This window comes from Opisthocomus hoazin, chromosome 7, assembly GCF_030867145.1.
Source record: "Opisthocomus hoazin isolate bOpiHoa1 chromosome 7, bOpiHoa1.hap1, whole genome shotgun sequence".
Lineage (NCBI taxonomy): Eukaryota > Metazoa > Chordata > Aves > Opisthocomiformes > Opisthocomidae > Opisthocomus > Opisthocomus hoazin.
In genome coordinates this window covers 67,749,520-67,772,135 of record NC_134420.1, presented here as the reverse complement: position 1 = coordinate 67,772,135, position 22,616 = coordinate 67,749,520, and the positions used below count along the sequence as shown (strand labels likewise).

The following is a 22,616-nucleotide window of genomic DNA, read 5'->3' as shown; positions in this document are numbered from 1 at the left end:
TGAAGCGCTTCCTTTTTGGCTCTGACCATGCCCAACGGCTGAGAAACAGGCAGGTGGTGAAGTACTTCTCTGTCCTGCCTGAACCCAAACAGAGCTCACATACGAGCCCTGCTCCAGGGACCAGGGCATTTTTGTGTCCATTCAGGTAACTATCTGCAGCATACAAGGATCTCCGCAAAGTACAGGCGTTGCTTGGGTGGCTCCAGGTGACAGCGGAGCACAGCAAGCCTGCTTGGTCATCTGGCCAAGCTGCAGCCCAGCCCTGCTGCTGACAGCACAGGTACTGCAGCAAACACCTCGAGAGGACGCGCATTTGTGCCTCCTCCTCTCCCCAGATGTTTCAGGGACTGCAGCGAACCTCTTCCCAGATGCGCAGCAGACAGCGGTGAAGGATTTTAATACTTTGCCTGCAGCAGCTCTGAGGCCCCAATGCCTTGGCATTTGGATAGACTGAACCGTAAGCACAGCATAATTAGCATGTGTACTCCATATGCTTGAGATCCATCACGACAGCGCTGGAATGCCCTCTGACACCACAACTTTCCAAAAGAAGAAAGCTGTGGAGAAGTTCCTGAAGAATAATTTGTCTTATTCTCCAGGAACGGTGGAAAAAGGCACTTCCGTGCACAGGAGGTTTCGGTGGAGCTGGAGAAATAACCTTTTCCCGACAAAGCCCAGCAGCATGATCCACCTATAAATAATGGAGCTGGTTTCAAAGCCAGCCTTTCAAGCTAATGGCTATCAGGAAGGCCAGCCATATGCTTGTACAACCTGTCATACTGATTAATCTCAACATCTGACTGTTGTACATAAAGTTTATATAAGTAACAGGACTATATTTAATGTCATTTTAGCTAGGTTATGTATTGCTGATTTTACAGTTTCTCACCAACCTGCCACCCTCTGGGGTACAGGCACACAAAAGACCCTGCCTAAATGTTGATTAGATGCAGAGCAAAGTGATGAGTTTGGAAAGATTTCAGTAAGTCTTGAAAACCAGGCAGACTGGTAACACGTTGCAAAGAGAGCACTGGAGAAGATAAGGTCCCGCATCCCATTACATGTAATTAATTCTTTATTTGAACATATTAGGCCTCTACTTAACACTGTACTGCAGAGGCAAGAAGAAAGTCACAAATCATGGCTCAGTCTCACATGCACTAAAAGGATTCATGGCTCTTTCTGCCATGCACCCAATTCTATTTACAGCGTATGGCATAGTATCAAAGTTGTTCTTCTTTAATTAACTGAATAACGATGCTTTCCCATGCGGCTTAATCTAAGTTCACCATAACATACTGTGTTATGGCACCAATTCTCAGAAACATGACTGCGTGTCTGCAGCCCATTTGGAAAGAGGGATGTGCATTTCATGCACCAATTCATTTAAACGCATTCAGCATTCAGTGGAATATTGATTTCTTTGAAATCAGTAAAGTTTATTGTGAATTAGCTAAAACAAAGTTACATCCTAAAAATAAGCTTTGGATAACTTTTTACTATTTCATTACAAAATGAAACACAACCTACCAGATCATCATTTCAAATTCATATCTACTGTCTTTTCCTACAGAATAGATGTTTATTTGCATTTTATTTATTTCTTTTACTTCTTTAGGTAAGTCGAGGATGGATTGTTCTTCAGGTTAGTTTTAACTAGGTGAACTCTTTCCACAACAGACTTAAGCATCATAAACTGTACAGCGAAATAAGCCCGGGGTAACAGGCTGACAGAAGGGACGGATGAGGGAAGAGCTGGCCAGCTGCACAGACAAAAGCCCCGTCTCCCGAAAGAGTAAGATTTTGAATCTTACTAGCAAGATAAAGCAGCGCTTACTTAAGTCCAGACAAAACACTCCCATGCAATTCCCTTAAAAAAATCTACCTAAAAATCTTTAAATGCTAAAATAAAGCCCAGCAAAGGAACATTACTGTCAGCGACTGCCAACTGAAATGAATGATCTGGGTTGAAAGCGTTTGCTGACGTAGCTAGAAGTTGCCACAGCGACTTGAGGGCTGTGGCAGCAAACTGGTCTGCGGAGCAGCTCCTCGCCTCCTGCCGAGATGAACCAGGCAGGTGGACCTCCACGCTGCCATCGTCCCCAGGGACGCAGGGGATGCCGCTGGAGCTACCCCACTCGAGGGCCTTTCGGGGGCAGGACCAGCTGCACCCCGCACCCTAAACTGGGTGTAACAGACCCAAGACAAGGCCAAGTCAACGGCAGAGAACCCGTGACATTCGGCCTCTGCCCAGAAGAGGTTTGCAAGTCGATGCAAGCACCTTCTAGCCAGGGCACCGCTGACGGGCAGCCAGCGCGGCCGTGCCAAGGCATCCGTACCCACCGGCACCTCCCTGGGGAAGTCCAGCGAAGGAGTACCAAGAGACCGTGCCGGAGGCTGCGGAGGCAGGGATCCCAGCGTCTGCATCCACAGAAGTTTAATTCTCAAGGTGTTTCTCAGCTGCTACTGAGAGACAATTTCATCACGGCAGTGACGCTGCAGTCAGCCAGCTTGACTGACCAAAATGACTGTGCATCTACCGCCCACAAAAGCTTCTAGAGTATGTTATGCCACGTTTTGCCCAAGAGAAGAGGACAGATTTGAACAATACAAAATCATCTAAATTACAGCCTTAATTGTACTGGCACTTAAAAAAAAAAAAAAAAAAAAAAAAAAAAAGGGAAAAACAACCGTTTTAGGTTTTCGTGCTATTTTCAGGGACTACATTTTTCTCCGTATTGTAGTAAAATTAAAAGTAGAAATCTTTGGAAGTAGCGAGGAGAACAAGGAAACTTGCCAAATTTTGTGGAATCAACAATTAATACAACAGTAATTAATTCAGAAGACTAACTACATGACACTGTAGGGTTCCCTCTGTGTTGTCCCAGTGATTGCTTAAAAAATATGTTACGTAAAGAAATTAAATGTTACTGGTTTATTTTTTTCTAAATTACCAGCACTCATGCTGGTGTTTGAAAGTCAGTCTGGGCTCTTCTTAGTTATACATCTTTATTATCATAAACATTCCACAATTGGAAATTACTTTTCGTGATGCTTACGCCAAAAAGAAAATAGCTGTCTTGCATCTGCCGAACCAAAAGTAGCAAAATGTAATAAACATTCATCTTTGTCAGCGGCTCTGCAAACCAATCTGTTCGGCACGTAGGTGCCATTTTTACACAGGCGCTTTATTACCACGTAATTATTGATGGATCAGCCAACAGCTCTCTCAAGGAAAGACTGTTCTTAAAAATGAGCTTGTTAAAAGTTTAAGTGTAAACCGTAGGGTAAAAAACAGCAGTTAGATTTCATGTGATATAAACTTAAAAAGAGTTAAAAAAAAAATGGAGGGACAATTTCAAAAAATGATATGTTTGAGGCAGGCATGAAATTGAAGCAGACAAGAAACTTTAATGTGATAGAAAGAAAGAATTGGGGACATCTGTACCGAGAATAAGCTGTAAATAGCAGGAGGAATTATCAATCTAGTGATGTGCCAGCTCTCTGCATTTCAATTGCTTCGCAGGCCATACCATAAAAATTGTTTGCAATGAAAGCAGCATGAAGGCTCCCTGGATTTTATTGCTCCCAGTGACATTCCACCCAGTCTGTATGTGTACGCCGATTGTAGCCTTTCAAGTACAACACCATTTCATATTAGTACCTGTTTAAATTACTCGCCCACAAACATCGTTCCATGTTCAAAATGCCGCACTATTAAATTTTCTGTTTCAGTCAAAGTACTGCAAGAGTTCTTATCAAGCTTTCAAAGGCAAGAAAGTTTCATGCGAGTTTTCTGAAAGTCGAGATAAAGCAATAAACTTTTAAATTTAAAGAAGGCTTTTTCAGGAGAGAATTCAACGTGCCTTTTTGAATTCCCTCCCCACCTTGTTAAACCAAACTCCTTCATTGCTCCCAGATTTCCGAGTGGTGCCTTTCTGGAGCTGAACTTCAAGCATCAGCCTTACTCTCTCTACAAAGACCCTGCGTATCAAACGATCCTGGGCCACAGCACACCCGAGGCTGCCCATTCCTGCTCACCGGTGGATCATAAAAGCCTTTCCAGCACCGACACCTCAGTGCGAGCATAAATGCCACTCTCAGCCTCCAAAATATACGGCCTTTGCCACCGCAAAGACATGGTCCAAAGCGACCCTCCAACCCCAGCTGATCTGGGGGAGCTGGTCTCAGCCCTGTGCCCCTTCCCTCCACGGTGGGTACCACCTCCCTCCTTCCCTCCCTCCCTCCCGCCTGCTGCTGTACCAGCCAAGACATCACGCTGTGACATCCGTCTGTCAAAATGACGCTGTTATTAAAAACAGCTGCACAAGCCCGTGACATTTCTGACAGACCCGGGTGAGGGAGGCAACTACACGTGCATTAACGCCAGCGGAGAGGAGGGGGATGAGCCAGGCTGAACCTCAACCAGTAGCACCCGCAACATCACATCCCGCCAGACCTGCTCCACGTTAAAACTCAAATTCAACCAGTGCAGTGTAGAACAGGGATTTTGTCTTTGCTCTTGGGGAAGAGCTCAGCGCAGGAGCTCTGCGTTAGTTCCGCAGCAGCGACAGAGCCGTGAGACGCGGTGGAAGCACGGAAAGCAGCACTCCCACTGTGTGCAAAAAACTCTGGCTTGAAGTGCAGAGAGACTTCACGGAAAAGCAACTTCTCACTGAAGTATGTTTTATTTAATGAAAGCCCTGCCAGAACACACCACCAGTGACACAGCTTCATGTCAATCTGGATGTTGCTGCATTTCAATACATGACTTCTATGGTAACGTGGATTGGCATTTTTTACCTTTAGCAGGAATTTAGTAAGGACCATTAAGCATAACTTCCAAAATCAGTCACTCGCCTGGTTCCCACACAGGTGTTAACGGTTTGGTCACAGGAGCACTGTTTTACTTCCTTCCCATCTGTGAGCACACAGTGGCTTCCCCACCGTAACTAAATCAAACATGGCATTTAAGTAGCAAATTTGCTGAAAAATGGTATTCTTCACCCACTGTACAGCTGTTTACTTCTGGCTTCTGCGTTTATACTTATCTCAAGAGCCTTGTTTCTTGCTCTGAATTTCTTTCCTGGTACTACTTAACAGCATTATTTAGTCTCTCTTCTTTCATACTCATTCCCTTATTTCTGCAACACAGCAGTAAATGTCCAGGCCTTCCGTCACAGAAAACAACTTCTACAATCTTAGGTGTACACATACGCTTCAACACCAACTCTGAGCCTTAAACTGCTGACTTTAAAAGTTGATGAAAATATTTTCTGCTTCCTTTTAGCAAAACTTGGCTGCAAAAAACCAACTCTATGCAATTCCCACCCCTAATTTGCAGCTACCCCTCCCCACGCAGCCTGCCGGCACCTCCTCCTCCGACTGCTTCAGACACCCTCGACCCAACACAGCCCACGCAACCCTAGGTAACACATCACGATTTCTGTTAGTAATAACCAACCCAAAGCTGGTCTTATCTGCTGGTTTCTACAGCTTTGCACCACTGCAATTAATGAACACCGAAAACTCTGAATGCAATTTTTTCAGCCCTACTGAATGCATTCTGGTGAGTGCATATGCAAAAAAAATTTAAATTGAAGAGCTGAAGAGTACAGTGGCCTCATGTTGACGGGTCACTCTGATTTGAGGTCAAAGCAGAGTCTATATTTAGCTGCTTTGATTATAATTGCATACAGGATAAAAAATAAATAGCAATTATCTCATTGTCACACAAGAATAAAAGACCTAATAAATGAACCAATCCTAAAGTAACATTGAAAAGCAAATTCTTTCAAAAGCAATCAGAAGTAGTAAAATTCAGGTTCCAAAATTGCCAACAGTGTCAACATTTATATCCACTTTCATTATGAAAGCATTTAGCAAACCAAAAATGTCAAACTACGATTATACAAGGCTCAACTCCTGACTGTTTTCATCAACAGTCTGTAGTGCCATAGCTGAAATCCCTAATTACAAGGGACAAGTCACAGTCCAACCCACGCACACACGTTTATCTTGACTACTGTGACAGTCCCACGGATTGCAGACCAACAACCAAAACAGATGAAGTCTGTAGAGGTGTGATGAAGTTAATCCTTAAGGGGATATAGGAATTAATTTTTCAAACTAAATTCAAAGCTACCAAACAAAAGCAAACAACAAACCGCTACACAAAAATCCTAAAACCTTGCAGAAACAGCACTCCATGTAAAGGGTGGGTTTTCAGTGTGCAGGTATCGCCTTTACCAGCTGAACCTGTACCAACAGAAAATAAAGTACGAAATGGAGGATTATTTTAGCTTTTCCAGAAGATGCAAGACAAACGCAAAGTGGTCAGGATCCACCACAGCGCTGTACATGGATTTATTACCCATCATATTAAACCCAAAGTAGCTAAGCCTTGCAAATCTCTCTGCACTGTATTTCCTTCTTCCAAGAGCATGTTTTGCGGCTCCTTGACCTAGGTTAATAAGTCTTTATTCTCCATAACAACTGGGACCATGAAGCCTCCCTGAACCGAACCCAACCCTCCACTCCTGACATTTCAGAGACCGTGATGAATTGCTCAAATAACATCCTCCTGAGCGGGGTAGCTTTCCATGTGAATTTAACGTCCTCTCCATAGCCTCCACGCATCTCACTTTCCGCAGCTCTCTAATGAACAATTTCAGTTTTCAGCGAGCTTTTTGGTGAAAGAGTTTTCCTTCTTTTTGGCAAAAGGGCAGGACACGAATGTCCGTTTCTTCTGCAAACTGGCCACCTAACCAAATAACTGTGAGCAGCAAATTCTGGCAGGTGCAGGAAAGGAAATATCATATAATTCTCACACTAGAAAGGAGTTATTCAGGTTTTTTAGCCAGGTTTCCTGTGTGCCTGTAAGTGTCTGCATCATCACCCCCCAACACTACCTCCCCCAGTCTTGTTCTAATCCACAGCCTATTTCAACCAAGATTTAGAAGCAGGGCAGTGATCCCTGAGATGGTTATGTTTCCCCAGGTTCCTGGAAAGTCAGCCCCTGGAAAGATGGGAGCAATTACAAATGCCCCTGAAAGTATCTCCCACATTGAGAATCAGCATCTTTTCAGATGCTCGGGAATGTAGACAGGAGAAAACATTGAAAAGAAGCCCCAACAGCATGAAAAACTTAGACTGGTGTCTACTAATGCCAAGGCATCTAAGTCAACCACCAAACACAATCTTCCCATAGTATTTGGGGAACAACTGTTTTTGTAATTCTGCTATTGAGGCACAGGAAAAGGACCATTTCTAAAGCCCCAGCTGAGTTTCTCCTCGTCTGCCTGCCTGCCCAGCTCTTTGCTCCTGGACATTTCCACCTCCATAAGCCTAAGCCTAGGTAGAGCAGATGATGGCAGACCTGGACTTCCCTTGAACGCAAGGGAAAACAATGCATAAAAACTTGCTTGGGCTGATTGCTTCTCCTTCCTCCATTCAAAAGCAGTATCAATGCAGCAGCACACACATGTCAAACACCAACATGCAGAACGACATGCCAGACCCCTTTCGGCACATTCACCCTCGTCCCCCAGCCACGCATCTCCAAACCGGAGCCACAGCCATGCTGCCGCCTCCTTCTCCACAGAGCCTGAGGCCATCAGCCAGCTGAAGCAGCGAGAGAGGAGAAAGCGGATTTTTCACCTTTTTTTCCTCAAGCAAGGGAGGACGAGGCCTTAAGCAGCTGGTTAGCCTCATCAAAGAGCAGTGTAAAGCTTTTACGCTACTCCAATTGAAAATAAAGCTGATTTTCCATCACGCTTTTATTGGAGGAATTCAAGACAGCAAAAGACACGTTGCCCACTCAAAAGTCGGGATGAGGCAGGAGTCAGGCAAAAAAAAATCCAACCCTGGAAAAGCTCTTAAAGATTTTAAAACATTTCCCATTCCAGAGCAAAATTTTATGAAACAAAAAATAAGAAAGAAAAGAAGAGAGGGGAGGGGAGAAGAAGGGCATAAAGAGATACCACCCCACCCCCACCCCGCCCCAAACAGTCAGGATAACAGTTCAGCCAGGCTGGGCAGCCAGGGGCTAAGGCCATTCATTCACACGGGACATGGCCACGTAAGGTTTAGGAGATGGGTCTGCTCCGTTCAGATCAGGAACTCATACCCCACTCTCCAGTACCTTGTCTCAGCTACAGCATTCATTACTCTGGGGTAGCTCTTCTTGACCAAGTTTTCTGACAAAAACGACACACGTTTTCCTATAAGGGGCGTCTGCACTGATAAACCAACCCTTTGGAAAATTCTTAAGACATCCACAAATGTTCTAAAAACGTATCCACGTTACTCAGCTTATGCTTTCACTCAAATTTATCTCCCCAATGGCTCTAACAAACTGCAGGTTTCTCTCCAAAACTCGTCTCTATATTTGTTTGGAAATCTTTCAGCCAAACTATATTAGTTTTCACCCCTTAACCTTCCCAGTTAAGGCATGAATATGGAATGAATTTATAGCATTCCTATCCTTTAATGAAATGCAAAGATCCTGCATGAAAAAATATGTACACAGATTTTGGAGTAACACATGCACACGCAATACTTGTGTGCAAGCGATGTACACAGTCAAGTAAGAAAATCATGTCATCTGTGATTCATATCCAAGACTTCAGGTACCAAAAAACTGCATGGGAAGCAGCTGGTGTTCTCCTATTCCCACGCTGGCTGCAGCAAGCTCTTCACACCTCATTAACAGTGTAATGAAGGCTCAATCAGGGATACAGTCTATCAGGACTGCCCAACATAGGCATATAGAGGCTGGAGTAAAAAGAGTAGCTTGTATCGGGGGTTTTATTTCTTAGATCTCAAAATTGGGAAGGCTAGTCCTGCCACAGAAAATCTCTTCCAGTGAGCAAACGGCAGACGGAGACAACGATCAAACTCTCAAAAGTGCTCGGAGGGCACGGCACGAGGAAGGTGGCACCGAGTAGGTCACGCACACCGCTCATTTCCACTGGTGGGGCTTAAACCCACAAAAGCAACCACACTGTTGAAGCCAGAGCCAGAAGAAGAGTGATCAGGATGGGGACACACATGCTTGCACTGATGGCCAAGTGTACTTTGCATATGTAACACAATTAGCGCTAAACTCAGCAGCTTTACTTCTCGCGCATGCGGTAATTATGATTTAATAGGGCTTCATAATGTTCTCTCTAATTACTGATTATATCTTTTTGTATACTTTTCTATGCATGTATACCCTTGTATATTTTCAAACAGTTGGCACTGATCTACTCAGACAAAATCTGAGGAAGAAAGGAGGATGCTAGGAGAAGAAACCAGCCCACAGAAGGGATCAACACCCACGCACCGACGGAGCAGCGATGGCGCGAGCAGCGAGCCTGCCCCCCGCCACGCAGCCATCCGGGCTGGGGTGACCAACCCTCCCCGGCTCCCGCGGCCACCCAACAGCCGTTTGCCAACCGTCTGCAGCCTGCGGGCCCTGAAGCATCCTTCCAGGGAAGCCGAGACCCTGCTAGAATCATCACGTTTCTGCGAACTCCCCCACCCACAGCGCCGCTGGCACTGCCTGTCTGCCACTGCCCAAACAAAATGAGGATCACGCACACGTGTGCTTTTCCTCGCTGGGTGAGGGAGCCGAGTCTGCCCACGGAGGGATCGGGCAAGCCTCAGGGTCAGGACGAAGTACGAGGCGGGAGCTGGCAGCTGGAGGGGATGAAATTCAGAGGAAAAGAGTAAGTTGCTGGAGGAGGAGCCCACCCCTGTCTCGTCTGGCTTCCCCTTTAGCCACTTTGCACATCCTCCTTGGGTAAGATGTTGGAAAGCACTGGTACATCGGGATGACGACTATTCGATCGATGAACACAGCCTGCATGGGGTCTTTAACACCCACAGAAATCAATGGCAACATTTTTCGACCTCAGCTCATGTCAGATTATGCTGGCAGCAGTAATGGAGGCATAAATACAAGGAGCAATAAATGAGCAAACTATTAATTATGGACAAGCACAAAACCTTTCTCATGTATTCTTTGTGAAATTAGCAGCGAAGGCAGTTAGCTGGCTGCCTAACCAAGCACAAGATGGTACATGCACGGTGATTTCTCACTGTAAAAGCCGCTCACTTTCGTGAGGACATGCAGGAGCATGTTACCACTCACTTCACCTGCCTCCTTTGAAACTACTGCCCTAAATGGCTGCATGTGAATTTTGATTCAAAACAAAAACTAAACCAGGTCTCAAACACTACCTAGATTATGAAAGGAAAGTTGCATAAAGTCAGTCGGTAACTTACACCCTTTATCTCTGTTATTATCAGACCTTCCTCACTTTTAGCCTTGGCCAGAATTAAGTTTACCACTTCTGATTTATGTGGCAAGCAGAGATGAACTGGCAGCGTGCAGCCCAGCAACATGACATGGGAAGGACGGGGCGGCAGCCAGCAAACATCAGAAGGACAGAAACGCCAAGAAAGATGATAAGTTATTTGAATTGATATAAAAGGGACATAAAAATAAATTGCAAAGGGAAATTTGACACTGAAGAATGTGATTTCTAGAGAACGAAGTCCATGGTATTTGACTGTGGCAGTCTGCTGAAGGAAACGGTGCCCTGTTTTGAGGAACTGCAGAATCAGAAACACGTAGAGCGTGGAGAGGGTGCTGGGGTGGATGCTGCACGGCCAGGAAAATGGACAGACTGGTGTACCCCATCCCCATCTCTGAAACCAAGATCTCACTACAAAGCACTTTTGTCATGAAGAATAAGAAAGAAGCAGTTTGCAAAGACTCAAACAGATTTCAGCTTAAATGTCTCTGCAAATTAATACACTTTGTAGGAAAAAACATAGTCAAATGTAGGGTTTATTCTGAGCACTTCACTGCCTCAGACTCATTAACCCAGTACCATACATGTTCTCTTTGTAATGCAAATTTGCTAAAATACTATGCTTTCCATAAAACATTCATATAGACAAACTCACACTGCTCAAATACCAATTGTAAGCAGAGCAAAAATACACTAAATTTTTCTTAATACCTGGGCTCTGCACTGAAGTCTTATCTGCATAAGTAGTTTGTGAGAAACCTTCTGCTGCTGCTGCAGCCACCATAGCACAAAGGTGGAAGATTTCCCAAAGCAGCTGATGTAAGCAATTATGAACTGAATTACCACATGCACAAGCCTAATGTAAAGATTTTGTAGAAGGTACCTACAGCAGAGGGTTTTTTTGAGGAAAAGAGATCATTACGGAGAGGAGAGGAGATACCCTGCATGTAAGGAGGTCAAACATTGCACACATACTGCACCTGCTTGCTGAGCTCCTATTTAATAGCCACCTGCCCAACCACGCAGTGCATCCCCACGAGGGTTTGCTGGGAATCCTCACCACGCAGCACCAGGCATGCTGTTTCCGACCGCTGCACTGACCGGACACGATTAACCCATCTGACAACACATGGAGCCCAGCAGATACAAGATTATTCCAGCTACGGTCTCCAGCCCAACCTCACCCAGGTGGCCCACATAGTGGAAGATGACTCAGGGCTGGAGAGGGCTGATGGAAGGCAAAGGTTCCTGGTTTATGACTTACACAGCTGTGGAGAAGGACCAAAATGTCACTTTAGGGATGCAATGTTATGATGACTCTCCCTTCTCCAATGGACTTAGGTGTTGAAACATGAAATACCATAGCAAACATATGGCCAGCTGAGATTCACAATATAAATTACAGTAAGTTAAATTCAAATACACCAGATAAATGCGGTAAATTATATTATCTTTTCCTCTTCCCTCCACAGGTACCAACTACTTTTGTTTCAAGATGATCTACGATTGTGCCATCTTTAATTAAACTCTGAGCAACTGCTCGCAGACTATAGTAAGTTTTGAAAACTGCCACTTCTTTTTCAGACTTAAACAAGGGCTCAGAAACCTGGGAATTGTCTAATTTTTACAGCTGTACCAGCTGGCCTGATAGAAGAAGATACTACCTCCGCGTACAAACCTTTCACAGATTTCCCAGAACTGTGAGGCAGAACTTGAGACACCATTGCCTGAGGTGACAGAAACATCTGCACTGGTTTTCATCGGGGTTCAGAGCTAAGACGCACAGGTGACCAACTGGGAGGCATCTTAAAAAGAGGTCTTCTTTGTTCTGCATAATAGCACGCCAACTGCAAGCCAGGTGTACCTCCCAGACCATCTGCCAGACCCACCCAGGCTCCAGGTCCTCAGGGGGGTGATGCACCCGCATCATGCAGGCACCGCATGGCAAAGGGTCGGAGACTGGGAACCGCGTCCCAGCACAACTACCCCGCAGTATAGACACAACCAAAGCAAATCTGACCACACAAAACTTTTAAATTATAAAAATAAATTAGCAGATTCACTGAAAAAAAAAAAGAAAAAAATTTTTGGTGCAGGATCTACAATCAAAACAAAACCGAAAGAGTAATTTGGCCTATGAGCTTCACAACATGTTAAGAAAGTAAGTACTTGTTCAAACACCCACAATGATTTCTTAGAGGCATTAAAAGAGAATGAACATACTGAAGTCTATCTGGTTTTGAAATTCAGTTCATTTGGCACATCCTCCACTTCTGAAAGAAAAACAAACAGCAAACGCAGACAAGCCACAGCATGAGTAGCCATGCACTCTCCTGCCCACTTGCCTGAAGCCCGACTCAGAGCATCGCACCTGGCTACACCAGCTTTGTTTCAGCTTTAAACTCAGTCCTCAGCCTGGCCATTACAACGGTCAATAGCAGTGCCAGCGAGAAGCGTCCATCACTGGGAACTCATTTTTACAGGTCACTGGCTAGCCAGACAAGAACAGCTTCTAGCCATTACTGACCTCTCTTCGACATGAACCACTGATTTCCAAGAGAAAGATGAGCCATAAGCTATGCATTTTCTTAATCGTAATTGAAACAAAACCAAAACCACTCAACTGTTTCTGTATGTTTTCGTTTGCACAAAATATAAACGTGCAATCATCCTGCTACATTGCTGGGATGCAAACACTACCACAATAAGAATCTGAACATATTCAGTTCATCTGTTGAGGCAGGGAGTACCTTATTATAAGTAGGTGCTGTTGAACAGAAATTAGCATCAGAACAAAATGTTCTGCTGCATCGACCCCCCAAGTAAGGTGACAAACGAGATTTGTACAGGTGTGTCTTATGACAGAAAAATGAACTGCAATAAAGAAAAAGAATAAAATGCCTTTTAGATAAATTCCCAATGTCATAAAGATGCAAAAGGAATTTTAAAAAAGCCATCTCCATAAAGCTCAAGCACACATAAGAACAAGCAAACAAACCTGCCCGGACGAGTGGCCATTTGCAGTACTGTCTGCCTCAATGGCTCTGGCACAAATGGCTTCCTTAGTTGATCAGTCTACTGTACTTACACAAAGCTGTATGTTAGAGATAGATCTGGGGGTTTTCAGAAAAAAGGAGCAAAACCACCAAAACACACACCAAACAAAAAAGCATAAACTAGTTATTTCCTCTTACAAACACATTAAATATTTGCCATTTGTAAAACTTCTCAGAGAGACAGACTGCATCATGTATGACTCCCGTAAAATGTCTCCTGAGAAAGTCTGCCTTGATCTAAAATTCTCATACTTGTGTTTTAATTCCCAGTCATATTTACAGGAATCTGCTTCCTCCAGTTTCCTAATTGAGGCTGCATGGCTTGAAATATGCCCATCAGCTATCATATGACTGCAAATCTACTTGACTAACAGATACACATTCTCAGGCTTCAGAATATAATCAGGCACTTCAGATCTTCCTGCAGCTTCCTGAGGAGCAGGCACCAACAACCAACATCCACAACCAAGGCCACTGGTCCCATCCAGCCTCGCAGCTCCTGTACCTGGGTATTACAGTGATTCACAGAATCGCTACCACAGTAACCATCAAGACACACGGAAATTGCACAATGAACCCAAACAGGCTGCACGTCTCCAGTTTCCACTCTGAGCTGATCTCCTACTTACCAGGCTCTTGATCCTTAGTGGATATGCACTCTCTTATGGACTCTGTTATGCCAAGACTAGCTGCAGTGGGGAGTGGGCCGAGCAAGGATTCCAGTGCAGGTGGTCTTACAAGCGTTTCATTTCCATTTTCACATTCTCCATCTCCATTTTTTTTTACTCTATCCTTATCATGAAGTTCATTATAAAAGTTTTTGTTTAAGTGATTAGCGGCTGCTTCCAGTTCCTCATCTTCTGCCTCCTCGTCTCCAGCTACACTAGAGGTATTATCTTCTATAGAATCTGTAACAGAAGAAAACCCCCAGCAGATCACTGCACACCATCTGTTACAGAAACTAAATAAATACAGAGGCACTCACTTAAATACTGTGTACTTCTTCTACGAATTTTCTCTAAAGGTTTTTATTCTTTTAAGTACAATGCATGAATGCATGGAGTTTCCAAATGCTCTTCAAACTCATTACCTTGACTATTAAAATGTATTTTTGTGAATACAGTCATCATTTAAAATACAAGTATTGTGTTACCAAATTACGGCAGGTAAAAAGGCTTTGCAGGAGAAGCCAACTACTTACTGGTACAATCACAAATGAAAAATAGCCAGTTCAACCCACACAAAGCCCTTCCAGATCGCTTAGTCAACTGAGGGATTCGGCAACAGAAGGGTCCAGATACTGGTCCACTGCACTTTCAGTGATGAAAAGGAACATTCTTAGGTGCCTGTGACAAGCTCATACTGCACCAGCAAAGAGAAACAACTGAAATCACTAACGAACTGTCATTGTAATGAGCAATGTAGTTGTTTTGAAGGCTAATACATGAACCAGCTAAGTGGCAGAGAGAACCCCAACACAAGAGAGATCTTGTACTACTCAAGCATATATATGACCACTTTTATGACAATAAAGTTCATACACTTAAGACTGCCTGCAGGATCTGTACCCATTACTATTTAACTAGTCACAAGACTTTATAGACTTACCATCTTTAGTGAAATTCGCAAATACACCTTTTGCTCTCGGTCTACTGTTTTCTAATTCAATTTCTATTTCATCTTGATAGCTCGATATTTCACCTGTGGTGTTGAAATATAAAAAAAACTCAGCAATCATTGATGTAATTTTGAACAAATGAGTGACATGTTACACTAAACACAACTTTTACCTTCAAAATCCTCCAGCTTTTTTGATAACGCCTTCTCAAGCTGAAATGAAAATAAACAAAATAAATGTGAAATTACTAAGGAAACCCAACTTTTTACTGTCTGTAAACTGCATACAGAGACACAGAATTGAGGTGTACTTTAACAGCAATAAGCAGGTTTCGAATCCCAAGTCAAATTACTTTATAGTGTCAGACAGGTAAGACAGACAAGTTGCAAAATACTGACCAATTTCAAATGTTACCACGCCCATCTCTCTACTTCAAAAGGAACCATCATTCTGTCAAGCTGCAAATAAAAGGCCCCATTCTTCAGCAGTCGGACTCTATGACTGTGCCCGCAGACGTGAGCAAGTGCAAGGACTTCGCTGAAATGGCAGTGCCCCGGGCCAGACGTAGCACGCAGGTGATGGCAGAGTGAAGGACTGACTTACAGCACCTGGCACGCTCTTGAGAAGATCATAAACATGCCTACAGACCTTTAAATGCTGGCCTATTTAGAACAGTAAAAACAAAAACCCTGAAAAACTAAGAATGTAAGACTTAACTATGACAATAGTAAAATCTCCTCCTCTGGTGCTAGCTTTAGTTCATGCTTTGTAAAGAAATTAAGCCCCAGGAGAACTAATCTCTGTGGAAGCAGGTGCTGTACCACACCAGACCCCCAGCAGTCTCATTAAAGCAACTGGGTTATTGTTTTCACATGTGTTTGAAAAAAAAAAGTTGTATGTAATGGCACTTTCTCCTGACCATGGCTATCACCTTAAGAAAAGTGCACGGTTGCTGATGCAATTGGAAAGCTTACGCCTTTGCAATCCCGATCCTTGCTAACCAAGGCAGAAGAGTGCATACAGCACATAAAAGAGAAGTGCAGACACTAGGACGGCTACTCAATACCTCCATGCCACAAGCTCAGCTCAACTTGTCACGTGAGAGGCTCCAGTTTTGTAAGGACAAAAAGATCTGCTGCTTCGGTAAAAGGTCAGGGCACAAGAAGGGAAACGCGCACGCAGCAGGAAAGCCAGCGTGAAGGAGATAACAGCGCATCAGCCTGCAAACGGGGGAGCGTCTGGGCTGAGCCCTCACCCACAACACAGCAGTCATGGGCTGAGCACTGAACACTGGTATCCTACAAAACACCAAAGCCCAGCTGGTGCTCCTGCGCTCGGCCACCCAGACGTCCTGATCCCCACTACCTGAGCCAGGACTCTGTACTTCCCGCAGCGGCTGCCTGGGACGGCAGACATACTTCAGTCCCCCATCAGGGGATGTTTAAAGCTACATTTGAAGCTACATATCTGAAAGAGCACGTCTCTTTGGAGGAGCGAGCAAAAATTATATAGGAGACAAGCTTATATATATGTAATTTTTTTTTTTTTTTTTAAACAGGGAAGCTATCCTTTGCCAGCAAACCAAAAAAATATCCTTTAGTTAACGGGTATCACGTGCACTAATGCTCACCCTTCTCTTAAGAACCTGAAAATAAATGTAACTAAACCTTATCCAAGGCTTATCAGTTAGGATTTAGTATTAACTGACTCAAAAAGGAATATACAGGGGGAGAAGAGAGGAGAGAGATACAGAGAGCATCTGATTTAGAATTCACCTGCTGTATCTTCAATTTTTTTTGACCAGCTGTAAACGAAGGAGGATCACATTCTTCTTCCAAGTCAATCTTCATAAACTCATCTATGGTTAGCTGACTTGTTGGTGTATCTTCAAACTCTGTCAACCTGCCAAAGCATCCACCATAAAATCTTTAAGAATGTGTTTAAAAGTAACAAAATTTGTCAAACTGCAAAGTTACAGAATAAACATGTCATCTTTAGAAACTTTGGCTCATATGCAGAATACATTAAAACTGAAGTGATACTAATTATTTCATCTGCTGCAAAGACAGTACCTTTTCATACCACAAATAAGCTTTTGATTTATTAGAGTATGTAACACACCCTTTTTTTGACGAACAAAGACTGAACAGAAATACCACAGCCACTACAGTCAATTAAGTACAGACCGACAGAACTGAGGCGAGAAGCACAGCTCATTCCTCCTGTCTGGGTGCTTTTGTTATCAACAGCTACAACAAAACAGATTCCCAAACTAAAGTATCTGTCATCACAGTTTAGGAGTACACTCAAAAATACTCCTGATATGTTAACATGATTAATTTATGCAAAGCAAATGTTAAAGTTACAGATCTTCAGCAGACTTGAAGAGGGACAAGAAGTAATCTTCCCAGGACACACAGAAGCAGTACTGAAATAAAGGGACCGTCTGGACATTGCACAGATGGAATAGACAAATGCATGTAATTTTACATTAATATACTCTGTATTTGTTTAATGTTTGCATTTTAAAAGTTTCTACCTATGTGAGAGATAGGACTAGCTCCACGGGGAACTGCCACGAAAGCAGCTGAATCTTTCAAAGGAACTGAATCTTCAATGAGACCACGTTGTCACAACTCCATCCACAAACTTCAGCGTTTTACACAGGTGGTTAAAAATGAGCACACCCATGTTCCAGATGGAGCAAGCGAGACAAAAGGTTCAGTACAAAGCCAGGTCAGGAAATGTCTGGCAGAATGCTTTTCTGATAGAAAATGCCCTTTTAAGAGTATCAACATTTTCCACGGGAAAACAGCAATGATGGGCCTGCAGCTGCTTCACTGGAATATTCCCATCTTCCAGAGGAAGCAAAGCTGACAACAGCTTCCATCTGCAAAGCTAGGAAACTAAAAATGGTGATTCAGTACTCCCAGCACAGGACCCTTCAGCGTTTCTCCTCCCCAAAACGCAGTCATGGTTTTCTTTGTTGCCTCCGACTGCAGCAGAACTCCTTCCAAAGGAGGAATTTTCTCTAGGATAGAAATTCAGTTTCCAACCGACTCTAGGGTCAAAGCAGAGAGCCCCTCACCGTGCTCTCTCCCGATATCCCATCAGTACCTGTAATTCTTTGTTTACAAACTGAGGAGCGAGACACGACAGCGGGACGTGACTCCAGGCCGCTTTGCCCGGCGGCAGCCTGCTCCCGGTCCCCCGGCCACGCGCGGCATCTCGTGCCGTGAGCGGCACAGGGCGAGCCGGGCAGCGCTGTGTGAAACCAACACGCGGAGCCCACGCACAGCTGTGCCGGCCCGAGTCCATTTCTTCTCTGAGGAGAAGAAAGCCTCTGAAACCCAGTCTTGCTTTTGGAGCTCAGGCATCTCCACAAAGTCCCAGATTAGCCACGTAGTTGAGAGTGACTGACAGCCCAAAACCTTCCCTCAGAGTACCAGGGGCCAGCTCCCTCCTCCTCTCTGACAGATCAAATTGGAAAGGAGAGGAGGATGCTGTTGGCAGCAGCAGCAACCAGCTTTTAATTAACAGACCAGAAATCCTTCTCTGCATTAACGGGCTTCCAGCACGCATTACCCACCCTCCAGGAGGGAGCCTCATGCATCAGATGAGAGGAAAAACCTGGCTAGGCATTGTTATTATTATTTTAATTCAGGATTCATTTGATGCCAAATCCATGCATCACTTAGGGAGCACGTATCTTCCCAGCCACCACCATTAAACTGCAGTCATCCATCTCTCCATGTATGAATCACGCACTCACAGGTAGTCCCACTTCAGCAAGACTTTTCCTCCCAAGCAGCCTCACCTCATTAAAAAGTTATTCTCCTCCCACACCCACTTTGGCAAAGACACCTGGTTTGTTTACCCCACACTTGCTCCAAGTTTGAGATGAGCAGCCAGACCCAGGGCCCAGCCAAAACAGCAACACCTCCAGGTATGTGGAGCAACACAGAACACCCCAGTAGCAAAACCAGTCACTCCTGAAGCAAGGCTGGGGCCGAGATGACCATGCCTGGGTTTCAGCATTTAATCCCATGCACGTCTCCTTGCGGACACCTGAGGCTCCATCTGTCCCTCTCCTCGTCCACTGTCCCGTGTGACTCACATCACGTACCCTGCACCCATCAGACGACAGCCCAGGGTGAGCCAGCGTGCCGGGAGCTGGCACGGGCTTCACCCCACGCGCCAGCTTCAGCCCTGAGCTGGCATGGCAGCGGGATCTCTGCTAAGACCTCCAGTCCATCTGCACTAGGACAGGGCAGGGGGCTCTGTCGTGTTCACTGGTGGTGCTACCAAGGAGCTCCAACCCACAGCACGGCATGGTTCGACCATATGACCTGGCCACCAGCATCCAGCCCCACGCCCGTGCCCTCCTCTTCCTCAGCCCCGATCCACGCTAAATGGGTGAGGGCTGACCACCCAGCGGTGAGGGCTACCAGCGGGACGGTGGAGGCACAGCCTGCTGCCAAGCCCAGATTTCGAGCAGCATGTTGTTTCTTCACTTCTCAGCGGTGTTAGCCACAAGGCTCTAGCCTTCCTCCTGAAACGAAGAACCACCCCTGATGGGCAGGATCACAGCTTGAACATCATCCCTGTGGGAGAGCGAGTTGCTCACTCAACGTTATCTCCTTTAACTTGATATAAATAAATACCTGCATTTGCCAACCACTTGCCTGCCTCAACATTTTACATTGGCTGATATCCTGTCTGCATATTTTTAAACATTTCTTTAATTTTATCCAGTGTTTGGACACCTGCCACCAAGGCAACAAACTGATGCACGCAGCAGCCTACAACGTACGAAACCAGGTAACATTAGTTTGGCAGCTAAGAAAAACTGATGCAACCTTAATTATAAGCACAACAATTTCAGGGACGAGAGAGTGGCCTCATGAAAAAAAAAAATAGCTACGGGCTATTTTTTAAGTCCCACATAAAAATTATATTCAAGTTCATTTGCAACTTTTGTTAATCTAAAAAAATCTATTAAGAGTTGCCATTTCAAGTTATGCACAGAAGGAGGAAAATAAACAGATATACAAATTAAGATATTATTTCCTTGGCACAAATTCAAAAGGGCTCTAAAAATTGAAATTTGGCAGGCAAGTATTTTCTATTTATAGTCGAAGTAGAGGCATCTACTACAGCTGAAGCTGAGATTCAACTTCCAGTATAAGCCCTCCTCTTACAGTTTCTCACAGCAATCTCTTTCAAGCAAATTCCCCCCGGAGAAAAGTTTTTCCAGAGCTTGGTGTCATCTGCCCCTAACCCCAACCCTTTTTCAAAAAAAGCCAAACTTTTCCACAGCTTTTGTTCCACCCGTTTATGGACAAAACCACACCTCATCTTCTGATAAAGCACTTCTGTGCACAAAACAGCAAATCGATTCTGTTCACACTTAATTTAGCTCCCAATAAGGGAAAATGGGTCAGTCATTTTGAAGTTAGGAGCAATGTTTTTTTCACTTTGTTTTGTTTCAGGGATACTGTCCAGTGGAGACTTACGAATCCAGCTTACAGCTAAAGGAAAAAAAAAGATGTGCTGCTAGCTGCTTGGTTTCAATGTTTAACTGAAATTCTGTGGTGGTGGGGTGCGACAAAGCACGTAGAAGCACAAGGTCTTCTGCAGTCTAACTCATAAACGTTTCAGGAATCCAAGTTCAAAGTCCAAGAGGGACTTCTAAGCAGCGACTGTTTAGGAAAAGCCACAGTGGCCTCCGCTCCCTATTCGAAGAAGAGAGGAAAAGCAGCTGGAACTGCTGGCAAAGCTCGGAGAGAAACAGAGATGTCCAGTGAGCCAGCCACCATCCAACGGTACACACTCGGCACCTCGCTCTAGAAAGCACGCAGCATAAAACAGAGGTATCTTGTGCTGGACCTCTGTACAGAAACGCAAACAAATTTTAACTTCAGACACAACTGTTTTTTTAAAGAGTGAACGTGAAATTGAGCCCGAGCAGTCAGCCTTTGAGTTACCTGTTGTGAGAGGTCTTTTTAAAGTAATTAAAACATTTTATTAATAGATTTAAAAACAAACAAAAAAAACCACTAAGCTGAATATTGGCATATTGTTAGCAGAAACACATGAAAAAGCTTTATTGCAATATAAGTTGGTGGTAGTAACAAAATTCCCCTGATTTTTCCCAAATTGACAATATAATTAAAACTAAGTAATAACTTAACATGATATCTACCTAATCCTATCTTATCAATTACAAATATTCTAGTAATAGATCAGCTGATTTGGGAACTCCAACATTTGCAAACTCTGGAAAAGTAAGGGATTAACTTTTGTGTCTTAGTGAAATACCAAAATATTGCAGTCTATCCCCACTGTTTTAACTTAATGTTCATCAGTGCTGTCTGCCACTCTAAACCTGCACCCTCAGAATGCGCACTGATGTGGCAAACCATCACTATTTTTATGGTACAAATTGAACAGTATATTGCATCATCCTTCTCTCCCCACTTTTTCCAAGCCATACAACGTTTACGCACAAACTATTTCTGTAAGTATGTAAACACATACCCTAAAAGTGATACTTCATACAGAACATGTATCAGAAATAACAACTAAGTGCTTCCTGCATGACTCAAAAAAAAGTTTTCCAGTATCCACCAGTATGGAAATAAACAGAAGTGTAATCTCCTTATATGCCATCATTGTACATGTATATAATTTCACATGTACTTGCAGCAATATAAAAACAGTATTTTTAAAGCCCATATGAATAAGTATCTCATTACTAAAGGTAAAGGCAAAATAAAAGGTGATCCAGTTACTGTGGTTTTACAACTTATAACTTATCACCTGAGCTGTGCTAAATTAGTCTGTCTGTGTCCCCGGCCCAATGCAACTGTAAAGAGAAATATTTTCACTCAAACAACTTCCACTGCATTGTTACGTTAATACATTTCACCTCTCTTTGCCAGGGACTAAGAGCATACACACACAGTCATTTACTGCAAATTAATTGCTGACTGATAATTTATGGTCCTCATTTGCTGGCAACTCTCTGTCTTTTTTCTAAGTATTAAAGAATGGGTACCTTGAAAGATTTATTGTACTAAATACAAGCACTCTTTAGAATTAGTGGCTTTTATTTGCTCACACCAAAACAGAGATTTAAAATTATCACAAATTCATTGGTATAAACGTTAAAGCCCTGATTCTGCAAACGCTTAAGCATGCGGTTAACTCGTGTGCACGCTTAGCTCACCAGTCACCCCCCCGACAGATCTCCCCGGCCACCCCAGAAGTCCACCAGTCTAAACCATTCGGGATTTTTTGTTCTTTTTTTTTTTTCCCACTGATTCAAGTGTTCACACCACGCTAATGAAACAAAATGCCTTAGCATTCCTTAAAATCTTGTTTCATTAGCACGGTTCCTCCACTGTGGTCTGCCAAAAACGCCCTGTGATCTCCCAGAAAAGAAAAATAGCGCGCTGCTTAATTTCTTAACCGCCGCTCAGATGAGGAAAGTCAAACACAGAGAAAACTGTTTACCAGATCTAAGCCCGAGCTAGAGCTAATAAGTTAATTATTGTATTAAAAGTAACAGACACCAAATAATTTTGAAATGACATTTTAAAAATAAGTATGAAGTACTAAAATATATTAGGAATC

General features: G+C 43.8%; 1 protein-coding gene across 1 annotated transcript in view; it reads right to left on the bottom strand.

The window, feature by feature from the left end:
- Positions 1 to 22,616, bottom strand: part of BRF1 (BRF1 general transcription factor IIIB subunit) — a 184,475-nt gene that overhangs the window by 56,810 nt on the left and 105,049 nt on the right. Inside the window, exons 8-11 of the mRNA XM_075426926.1 lie at positions 16,754 to 16,880; positions 15,151 to 15,190; positions 14,969 to 15,061; positions 13,990 to 14,268 (exon numbers count right to left, since the gene is read on the bottom strand). Coding sequence (XP_075283041.1) covers positions 13,990 to 14,268; positions 14,969 to 15,061; positions 15,151 to 15,190; positions 16,754 to 16,880 — 539 coding nt within the window. The remainder of the gene's footprint in view (positions 1 to 13,989; positions 14,269 to 14,968; positions 15,062 to 15,150; positions 15,191 to 16,753; positions 16,881 to 22,616) is intronic.